Source organism: Chiloscyllium punctatum, chromosome 26 (assembly GCF_047496795.1).
Source record: "Chiloscyllium punctatum isolate Juve2018m chromosome 26, sChiPun1.3, whole genome shotgun sequence".
NCBI classification, from domain to species: domain Eukaryota; kingdom Metazoa; phylum Chordata; class Chondrichthyes; order Orectolobiformes; family Hemiscylliidae; genus Chiloscyllium; species Chiloscyllium punctatum.
In genome coordinates, this window is record NC_092764.1 from 49,861,069 (window position 1) to 49,872,586 (window position 11,518).

Consider the following 11,518-nt stretch of genomic DNA (forward strand, 5'->3'; position numbering starts at 1 on the left):
ACATTTTATAAAAGAAATATATAATCTCTAGGATGATCAAGCTTTTTTTTCTCGGCAAAACTGCGACTCGCAGTAAATATCAGGTGACTTTCAATCTGTAACGTTCGAGGTACTTAAACATTAAAAGACAATGTTTTTAATCACTCGCAAGATTTCATCCAAAGTAAAAAGTGGCCGGTATTAAAACATTGTTTTTAAAAGTTACTGGAAAGCTCAGGCTGTCTCGGGAACACCGTGTTCAAAAAGCTTAAGGCGCTAAGTTGTCTAACTGTGGCGAAATACAACATATTGAAATGATAGGGCAGTCGGATCTTTCCAGGTTGGTGTTTTAAGCTACAAAGTTTGAACTGTTTAACTACTCAGCAACTAGTAAGTTTGAACAAGTTCGACTGGTGTCCAGTGTTAAAGTTATGACGGCTAAAGTCCTTTTGATTCCCACCTGCTCTTGAAGTCCGTGTATTTTTATTAAATATTTTATCATTTATGAATATGCGTCATGACCACTTTTGAACGGAGTAGTGGACAGACAATTGACTAGACAAGAAAGGGATGGGGAGGGGTATTCGGGGGAGAGGAGATGGGGAAAGTCTGAAATAGAACGGTGCCATTAGAACTTCGGAGAGGATGATCATGCTCAGAAATGCAATGCATCGGCAGGACGACGGAAACACTAAATGCCTGAGTCCAATCTAGCTAAGATTAAGCTCCTTTTATAACCACTTCCTTGATTTACAAACAGTTCCTCAATATATTCTGCAACGTCTTTAATGAAAGAAATGAAACAACGGTAATGCAAATTGTGATTTCCCTGATGTGTAACGGTTCATTCGCCTGTAAGGAGTTGAGTGTTCTCGAAAGGGAACTTGTGAGCAGTTAGCCGGAAAAGAAAACAGAAAGTGCAAAGACAACACAGAATGGGACACGAGTGATGCCGCAAGACTGTGAAACTTTCTGTCCTGCTTAGAGGTGTTTCAAGAGACAGAGCCACGAGCCATTGTCAACCCCTATAACCTCATCTGGCAAACTGTCCAAAAACTCAAGTCCTATTCATATATTTACATTATTTAACCTGTTCTAAAGTACGACGCAGAAAATAAAACAGAAGTATCAATGTGGTTTGAGCTAACCAAGGGAAACTGTCAGTAGCCTGACTACATGTTGTTGGAAACCCTTAGCAGAGACAGATTCAGCATTTAATATTGTCCTGTTGACTGAGCTGTGCAATCACAGAACAGTAATGAAAGGGAGTAGGAACTTGGCCAAACAGCTAAACCTTTATTTTCCAAATAGTTTAATTAAAACAGCATTGCAAAACTCTGAACTAATTTTGTACCCCAAAAAATGATTTGAATAAATGTCGTAATCGCAGCTATCACAAGATGCGGGATAATTGAAACAAAGCTAAAATGTAGTTCGCCTGCACCACTTAGTTAACCAACTGCAGAAATTAAAGAGGGGCAAAATAGCAATGGTTCTTGATCCAGTGACTGTTGATTTTCAAAGCCGCAATGTCGCTGCAGGCGGAAAAGGCGCACTTGATCACACTTTTAAGCCAAACGATCATTTTTCACTCCTAAACAAAACTGTAAAACTCTTATACGATCCAACAAAGAAATTTCATTTTTTTACCTGCTTTTATTTTGATGGTTTTCTATTTTACCTTCAGCTGCTCTGAACCTAATCGATTGCACTTCAGCAATTTTACATTATCATGTTGTGAATGAATGCGATGCCGAAAGACTTTATTGAGTAAGCTTTAATCATGCAAGCTGTGGAATGCTCCTTAAGATCCGCCCAGTGAAGAGTTTAGTCGTTAAATGATATGGGGGTGTGGGGTGGGGGGGTTGGAATCAGTGCTTCCACGCCCCAAGACCCCCTCCCCACCAAACCACCATCCGCCTCATCTGAAGTAGTGGGGTATCCCTGTTGTTATTTAACAAAACACTTAACTATACAGTATTTCTGACTCTAGAGTCATCAGGTTATTATTTGGCGAGAGAATACTTAACGAAATTCATTAGGGTTGATGACAGTGAGACTTAAATGCAACCACAACGAAAGGCCAGAAATATTTCAAAGGATCTGGCAACAACTTCGAATAAATATGTAAAAAGAGCGTTTAGCATCATTTATTATTGATGATGGATTCCTTCTAAAGGAAGCGACTTGCGTCGGATTTTATTTTCTCTTGAAAATGGGTCTTGGAGCAATTACGTTGACGCCATAATTCAAACGGAAGCCTTTCTTTTATAAAAACGAACACTTCATCGAACACACTGAACAGTTCGCTTTCAATCAATGGTTTTCACAACAATTACAGGATATCAGTAAGGGGCTCTTGGAAAGATTCTGTACATTTCATTCGTGAAAATGTTTCCTCGCCCGTGAGTGACTATGGGAGGGAAGACGCTGGCTTACTCGCAAAGAAAACACTCGCCAACTTCCGTACAAAGTTGGAATCCGATTAAAGCTTGACTTGGAACCTTTCATAATTCAAAGCTAGGAGCTGCAAAACACCGAGAAAAATTACAGTTTTGGTCGAATCCCACAGCTCGAAAATAAGCCGTAAAGCGAATGAAAGTTAATATAGTTTTCGCACAGACCATCAAATTTTACAAAATGAACGGTTTGAACGTAGCAGGAGTAAATTAGACAGCTGCGTTTTACGACTCTTTCTCCCCATGATGTACCACATTAATCTGTGTTGCTTCCTTCTGGTTATTACTGCGGCATTTCAGAATGTCTGCCTGTAGGAGGCGCTCTTAGCCCGACTCTTCCCTTCCCCCATTCAATCCAAACTCCAACACATCAGTGTTGGGCCTTCGGGGGTCTGGTATTATTCAAGTCATTTAGTCATTATACTGTATAAGAGTCTCAAACATCTACAATCATCCCGCATTAAAATATTGTCGTGGTTTGAACTACTTTTAACGATAACGTCAAATATCTTGCAACCAGTGAAGCAGTGACTAAAACCTACACCACAGTGATCCCCAAAACATTGCTTTACAGATATCGTACCAAATCAAAAGCCGAAACTGTACCTGGGTGCAATATTTTGGCATCCTTTATAATATTTGAAAATTAAGTCTGGCGGTTTAATTTTAACACCGCTTGGACACTTGGGACTACTATAAGTATTGGCTGTGAAAAGCAAAGATTATTTTTGATGACAGAAGGTTGACGTTTAAAAAACGAAACCAGCGTGTTTCATTTTTTAAGAAAAGGACAGCACATGGAACCGTGGGTGTAAACAAAGTGACGAGGGTTGCATCAAATGTCATTTGATTTGATAGAATTCCTTTTTCAAAGAGATATTTGAAAGTTTTGAGTTAAGCCGCTGACAATCTTCCTTTGGCTGGGATCAATAGATATTTTAAAAGTACTCGGAGCCGAACAGTAGATACATTTTGAGATATTTTGGGATGATGGAATTGTCAATTCATAATCATCAAACTCACTAGATTTGGTGAACAGAGTGTTGAACTGTTCTGTGGGGATGGTAACAACACTGGTAGCTTTCAAAATACAAAGACGGAGATAAAGTCGTAACTGTTCATTTATTAGCCAAAAATATATACTTTCTTGTACAATTTCGTTCACACGTATGTACATTTTTTTGTTTGCAGTATATACAAAACATCTCGAACACCAGGTGATAACTAATTCTCACTGGACTTACAAAAAAAAACTGGGTTCACTTTTATCTCACAAATGCAACTAATTGATACACGCCTTGTCGGCGCGTAATACATTACCGGTTTAGTTTAGTACACATACATGCTTACAGGTTAAACTATACAGGGAAAAAATATTTTTACATACCATTTAACAAGAAAATGGTTACAAAATAAAGTTTCTTTTTTAAAAAAAAAATGCCATAATTGACTATGCGGATGAGAGCGCCGACAAAACCATGGCTGCATCGAGTTGGTTCTGGGGTCTGAAACGAATAAAATTATTGTGGATCAGTGTTTGATTCTTTTCCAACATAACGTTTGACATCCACATTTTGTGTAAGATGTTGTGTTTTCAGTTTTAAATGTAGGTCAACTACGGTGAAGAGTACACAAAAACCTACACGCCTGTTAACTGCAAAGACCTCCAGTCTGGTGTAAAATGGGGGGAAGATGCGGACAAAAACGAAACATGTTTCTTACCGTCTCGGAACTGGTTGGAAAGCTGTCTTTACTATTTTTTTCTCTACTTCCAAGGCACTGCTTCGATCTGTAAATAATAACGAGTTCTGATAATTGGTATTGTTCGCCTTTATGGGGGCCACTTTTACTCAGATTCAGACGCTGAAATTCAACTTTGCAATGGAATCGTTACCAATTAGACCAGTTAAGGGATAAAGTGATATGAATGCAATACAGGGTAAGTGTTATCTTATCTTATTACACAGGTCCCTTTTTTCCCATCTAATACTTACTGGAAAAAGTTATTGTAATCAAATTATAAATTATATTTTCAACTGGTGCTGAAGATCAGTTTATAATAAATGCAATTTTGACCATCAAAAAATCATTATCCCATTACTTTGATTGCACCTTGGAGTAGCTCTACCTTGGATTTGGTTACAATTGGGTAGCGTTTCTTTTCGCGATCAGGATGTGAAAATCTCTCAGGATCGATTGAAAAAGATGAAGAAGTGGGCTTTGTGTAGAAATTAACCAGCAAATATAATTAATTCGCAATCGTTGGGATACCTTTGGAGCTCATCGCTGAGTTAATCATTCCTTTTAACTTTGAACTTTATTTTTTTTTAAAAAAAGGCCCAACTGTTAAGGCTGCTAATTCGGCATTATTCAAATGTTATTTTTTTAATGGAGTCCCTTTGCAAATTGTATAAGGTGTTCTCAGAGTCTGGTTGGAGCATGTTTGATAGGATTTGAGTTCAATGTACCTGTTACCGTGGGTTCTGCAGACTGCGCCCGCTCCTCGCCTCCCCTGACTGTACAAAATGCGGGGACGCCGGCAGTCGGAGCAGCTTGGCCTGTACTAAGTCCAAGGAAATGATTAGAATTAATTAAAGCCAGCGGGTGGTGAGAATAGGTTCGGTTTGTCCAGTTCTGAAATTTGCCTATGGGGCAGGCGAAAAGTCTGTGCTGGCCCAGGAGAGAGGAGGCAGCGGCAGCGGCAGCAGGGCCCGCGGGAGGGTTACTGATCTGGGGAGACTTGCGAGGATTGTCCGGCGTGGTGGCCGTCTCAGCCAGAGACCAGATCTTAGGCTTCTGGTTGACCGACACGCTGTGGTCGGGCGCAGGCGACCCGGGGCTTTTCCTCTCGCTGCTGGTTTTGGTGGGATCGCCGCTGGCCTGCCCGGGGATCTGCGGCGACAGCTCTCCCGGTTTGTCTTCACCCACTCGGCTGTCTTCCACCACCGATTTCAGGAAGCCGGCCTCCGGGCCGTTCAAGTCGTCGAAAGTGTCCGAGATTTCCGAGTCACTTCTGCCGTCCAGTTTGAAGTCCGGGTCTTGCCCGTCTTCGTCCTCCTTGCTCTCGATATTCTCCGTGTCAATATTCTCTAAATCGATCTCCTCGTCCTCCTCCTTTTTCTCCCCTTCCAGGTCTGGCTCGCTCCCATACGAATTGCCCTCCTCGTCCGTCCTGTTCCTCGGAGTCCAAGTCATTTTGTTCTCCTTCTTCAGCCTCCGCCTGGCGTTGGCGAACCACGTCGACACTTGAGTCAGGGTCATTTTGGTGATAATGGCCAGCATGATCTTCTCTCCTTTGGTGGGGTACGGGTTTTTGCGGTGCTCATTCAGCCAAGCTTTCAAAGTGCTGGTACTTTCCCTGGTGGCGTTCTTCGGCCTGGACGGGTCCCCGAACTGGTATTGGCCGTAAGGGTAATAGGCTGCGTGGTGGTGTGGGAATGCGGGGTGCTGTACTCCCGGACTCTCCTTCAATTCATACTGGGCACTCTAAACAGGAAAGGGGGGGTGGGGATGTGGGGGGGTGGGGAGCAGAAGAAGAGCGAAAGTGCTCGTTTAGAACCCAAAATAAGATCAAATACAGGAATGATTTCAAATACATTCTAAAGCCACGAAATACCCGTGTTAAGGTGAATAGAAAGTAAGTTGGGCCAGAGGAAAGTTTGTGGAGTGAAACCACGCAAGACGCCGAAGCAAAAAATGGGGCTTTCATCTCCCCGACCCACCCCCCCCCACCACACACACACATATGGTAAAAAAAAGCACCCCCAAATCTACAAGTGAAATTGACAAGGTAGCAGCAGTGAAACTGACAAACGCGACGCAGAAACTGACGGGAAAGTTTTCGGGAGAAAAGTCAGCAGTGAAAAGAAAAGGCGGTTGAAATAAATTATTTCTTTCCTTTTTAATGATTTTTTTCCAAAAAAAACCTCTTGTCCCACACTGTTCCTGGCCCCGCGTGCTGCTTTGTTCATCGCTTGCAAACTTTTTTTTTGAGGGGGGGGGGGTGGGGAGGGCGGTGGTGGTTGATGGAAGTTGTATAGAAATGATTTACCGGCGATCAGGGGACTGGGAGAGAGCAAACTGACGTAAATGTTCTTACCAGTTGAGGAAACAAGGGCAGATCGGCTGCATAAGGCAAGAAGGCGCCGTATCCTTGAGCGGCGTAAGGGGAGCCATACATGGTGAGGACAGTGGAAGCTGCTCCGGACGCCGTGAGATCGCTCCCAGCCCTGGAAGATGATAGACCCTGGCGATCGGGGTAAAGTGACCTAGCCGCAGCAATGTACTGATATCCCAGTTGTGGGAAAGACATGGCCAGTGGCTAGTGCGGGGAGAAATCGCGGTGCGGAAAGAGCCGGAGTAGCCACCTTTAACGCTACAGACTCAGCTGGAAGTATACGTTTCCACATGCAGACACACTGTAACCGATCCGATCGCTCTCTCAAGTTGCTATTGATCTGAGGGTGCCCAGGTCAGGTCCTAACAGATTCGTAGAGATTATTCGGAGTTGATGGCCTGATTGACATTTCTGACATGAGCTAAGCCCCTCCTATTTCTTCAGGGTCCGCCGCAGCTTTTACTCAAATCTCTGCCTTTGTCACAGAGCGTGTCTTTTTCCAAATCTATTTACTGACGTCGCGATCTTTTATTTCAGTTGCTTTCAAGTCGCAGTTTGCGATCGCCAATCAGTACCAGTTCTCCGGCAAAAAAAAACACGCCCGCCCCAAATGTTTTAAAGAAGAACATTCGCCTCCCACTTTTTTTTTTGCCACGGGGGTTTCTTTTAAAAGCTGCGCATTTGTAGAACTATAATTGGCACCAAAAGCAAACAAGAGAAAGAAAACCGACCTCAGTAAGACAAAACGGAATCTGAACAAGTTGAGATCGCTTTGATGTAGTTTTTTTTTACAGCTCGCTTGACAAAACTTTATTCTCGCTAACCTATTGTTTTAACTTTGCTAAACAGATGCTTAGTTTTTGGTGACGTCGGCACCGAATGCATATACATCGGCTTTCATTCTGCTACCTGCCCTATTAAAGAAGGTTCGCTTGGCATCCCCAATGCGTTAGTTTGTTTGATTTAAAATGAGCTGGTGTTTCCTCTGCGGAGGCTGAGAGTGGGCAGCGCAGTTCAGGATCCAGTTAATTCTTTGTTAATAATGGACTTCAAACGGTTATAGAGTCACCACTTCACATCAAAGCGGACTAGAGCTAATTTCCAACACATAAAGAAATCCGGCGCAAACCCAGGAGTTGCCCTTCCCGTGGTTACGTGGTACAGAAGTGGTGTGAATTGCACAAACGCCAGCACCTTCATACCAAACTCATTATCACTTTCTATCCCGTCCCTAAACTGTAATTAGCAAATTTATGACCGCACGTTGTTTATTCCCTGTTCCTTGCTACACTGTGGTGTTCTGAAACGATAGGTCTGCATGATAAAGCAAGGCACGAGATTGTAATAAATGCGGATTAGCGCGAAGCAAGTCCCTGGATTGAAATTCTCCGAATCAATATATTAAATCTGTATGTACCACATCTAATCGCTTTATGGCTCATCATTCTGGTATTTGATGTTAGATAATCGCCCACCCATTGTTTGGAGAATAGAGTAAAATTTGAGATTGTGTTTTTTCTGGCCTTGTTAAGTGACGGTCGGTGATAAACTCGTCTATTGAATCGAGTGCAAATACAAATTAGAAATCGAATTATTGACTGCCTTTGGAGAAAGGTGTTGGGGATCAGACTTGTTTTTGTTCTTTAATTGGTTCGAGGAGTTAAACAGAGAGAATACAAAACGCAACTCAGTGATCTGCACTCATAAGTTTTTAAATGCCAGCCCAGTGCTCACGATGATGCGATAGTGAATTGGCCGCGATGCAGCCCACTCTAAATCCCTGGTGCCGCAGAGTTTCCAAATTCTTAGATTGAACTCAACTCATTCTTTTTATCAGGACAGGTTTCGATGCAGGGAAGGGTTCTGGAAGCTTCGGGATCTTATAAGGACAAAGACCCATCAACATCTTTGGTTATAGACCGGCGTGGGAGCACGTTGAAAAACTGCGTGCTCTTTAAGTTTGAGTGCACGGGAATTCAGTCCAGTTTGTGAGCGGAGTATTGGCAGAGATGATGGGGGTGGATGGGGAGTGGGGGGTTGGCAGCGGGGGCGTGTGCGCGGGCAGGATTATTAGCTTATTAATTACCTCAAATACATTGCCGTGTGTCATGTCGACAGAATTCTAATCATCTTGAAAAATTTAATATTGCCGTCCCGCGCCTTTAGACAGAGGGGTGGTTCAGGAAATTCAGGAAATTCTTCACTCGTAAATATTGGGCAAAATGGGAGCGTTCAGATTAGCGCGAAGTAGGACAAAGAATAGAAACCGGTCCATAAAAGGCAGGAGAAAGTAGTGATGGAGAGTAAAGTGTCAAGAAAATGGAAAGGCAGCGCCGAACGCATCCTTTGAAACATGAAAAAAAGATTAAACACGCTGAAAGGAAAGAAGGTACAGATGATGAAAGGACAGGCGGGAAAGTAAGAATGAAAAGCCAAGAACACAGGCTGAAAAATATGATAATCTAAAGCAAATAGAACTAGAGAAACAGACTAAGGACAAGAAATAAACAGACTGAAAGACCGAGATTAAAGAGAACAGATCACAAAGATAGAGTGGAAAAGGAGAGAAAAGGAGTACATGGAGGGGAGCGCTTAAAAGTGAATTCAAACAAATGTGTAAATCAGTGAACAGAAGTCCGGAGCATTAAATCTAGCAAACTAGCGGGATAGGAAGGTGAGAGAATGCGATATGAGCGAAGACAGTGAACAAAAAGCAGCAAAAAAGGCGGAAAAAGCAAATGTTGGAACTCAGGTGATGCAACTCGCAGGATCAGTAAGAATTGGGGGTCACGGCACCGAGCTTTTGGACGCTGTCTTTCTATAGATTCTGTATTGTAATGCTAATGTGATTTGGCCCGTGTCACAGAGCGTACTTCATATCGTGCTATCAGTAATTTAGATGTTTATTACTTACTGCAAGACACGTGGATTGTGACTGGTTTAAATGTGCTCAGTAAGAAACGTGTTTCCTCATCATTGACGTCTACAACAGCACCAACGCTCTAATAATCAATTAATTTAATGAGTAACTTTACCGACTGAAGTACACACTGTACAGAAATCAATTAGTCAAGTGAATAAACCAGACTCTTGATTTTAGGGGACATACGGTACTGAATCTATTGTTGTCATTAACCCTTTGAGGTCCTAGGACCTCAGATTACTGTGCTTTTCAAAACCTCGTCGTTTGAAAAAAAAATTATTTGTGCAAAGAATAATGACAATTGTTAAGTAATAAAGCATTAAGCACTTTTTCTAAAAAAAACCCAAAACGGTAATACTTCAGTTAGTTTGGCACAATACCTTTGGTACCAGTCCACATGCTTAGCAAGAAATCGTTGTATACTTTGGTCAATCATCTAATAGGAAGGCTATTACGCTATTAGGGTCAATGTTTGCTTCGGGGTAAAAGCTTCATGTCGGGATTTCATTACAGAGGAGCCATCAGACTATAAACACCTTTATTTATTATTTCATGTACATTTGTAAAATTGGCTTCTGAACAGTACCGAACGCAAGTTAAAAGGTCAGGCGGACCTGGTTTGCGCTCTAAAACGGCCAAGTAGATGAAGCTGTCTCAACCAGCGGACCTGCCTCGGACAGTTTCCCGCTCGGAGGCACTCGGAGCCCGGCCATGACACGTGCCGCATCTCCGGGCGGTGTCAGGACCCGCTGGCCGGCTGCTGATTTATTACTCCTCTTTAACAATCGTTACTCCTTTTACACTTATAAACCTCTTCAGGGAATGGGGAAAAAAGTCGTGGTTAAAGTGAGCGCTGTAAAATCTTCCATAATCTGAAACCGATCCTTTTTTTTTGTAAAACAAAGTTGGACCAATGCTTGTCCCTGTCTGAGACTTCCGCAGTGAACTGTAAATAGATTTTAATGACCGCAAAGCATGATTGAGTTTTATTTTCCCATTTAAAAATATTTATATTTCTCTAATGTTGAACACCACGGTGGAAAATCCCACAGGAATATGCATTACATATATGTAATAGATCCGTCACATTCAAATCCGTGGCGAGATTTATCTTTCCAGATATTTAGTTTAGGATTGGTTTATAACACCTATATCGTTCTTACAATATAACTTAAACCTGTCGCTTTCTTAGTGAATAACTGAAACCAGTGTTGGCCGTTACAATTGCAGCTTTGTCTGAGTGTCAAAAAAAACCCCAAACTTATTGGCAGCTAGTTTTAATCTGAACCATATAGGATGTTTTTTTGAAGACGAAACTCCAAAAAGCTGTTTGAACGCTACTGCGAGATAATTGTTGAAATCGATCATCAAGAAACACACTCAATTTACAATAATGTTGGAATGCAAGTTCAGCCAAACGAGAATCTGTGGGAACTGCCGGGGTGAAAAATGTTAGAGAGAAAAATAAAGAGCGGGAGAGATCAAAGTGTTGAAAAAGCACAGCCAACACTCTTCCAATTACACGTTTGGAGCTTTTCCGTAATTCCGGGGCGACAGATAACAAGTTGCACATTCCTTATCGCGTATGGAATCAATCTTTTGCAGTTCTCTGATCAAATCTGTTAATTGCACCGACATTTGATTTGAAAAGAAAACAGAATTAATGACCCTCAATGTTTGGAGCACGCATTGGGTTGAAAATCGGGGACTCGGTTACTTTTTTTTTAACTACTTCAAAACATGAACTTTTATTTGCAAATTCTTGGAGGGAGACGTTAATAAAATCGGGGCGTTTGGGAAGCCCGGGGTGTCTCCTAAGACTCTACATCTTAAGTTTCATTGCAGCCAAGGGACAGCGTGTTAGTGTCAAGGGATTTCAAATTAGATACTGCTGTTCCTTCCCCATTGCCCAGAGTTCAAAATAAGACTCAGCCTTTCAACATTTCGAACAAACAGGAAAATGGAGATTGGCAACCGGAGAGCTCAAATAATGTAATTACTTCGCTTTTTTGAATAAAGACTAGTTATGTCCTGGCAGCA

General features: G+C 42.1%; 1 protein-coding gene across 1 annotated transcript; it reads right to left on the reverse strand.

The window, feature by feature from the left end:
• Positions 1 to 3,541: 3,541 nt before the first annotated feature.
• irx3a (iroquois homeobox 3a) lies at positions 3,542 to 7,068 on the reverse strand. The gene is made up of 4 exons (XM_072547381.1): positions 6,538 to 7,068; positions 4,907 to 5,924; positions 4,161 to 4,227; positions 3,542 to 3,943 (listed from the first exon to the last, which is right to left on the reverse strand). Exons 1-4 carry the CDS (start codon positions 6,748 to 6,750, stop codon positions 3,889 to 3,891), a joined length of 1,353 nt encoding a protein of 450 aa, XP_072403482.1. The 5' UTR covers positions 6,751 to 7,068; the 3' UTR covers positions 3,542 to 3,888.
• Between the last annotated feature and the right edge of the window lie 4,450 nt (positions 7,069 to 11,518).

Excerpts from the sequence above, each read along its gene's own strand:
- irx3a (XM_072547381.1), bottom strand. The coding sequence starts at position 6,750 with ATGTCTTTCCCACAACTGGGATATCAGTACATTGCTGCGGCTAGGTCA. Across the intron at positions 5,925-6,537 it reads TGCCCTTGTTTCCTCAACTG|AGTGCCCAGTATGAATTGAA; the intron begins GTAAGAACATTT and ends TTTCCTGTTTAG. Across the intron at positions 4,228-4,906 it reads TGCAGAACCCACGGTAACAG|ATCGAAGCAGTGCCTTGGAA; the intron begins GTACATTGAACT and ends TATTATTTACAG.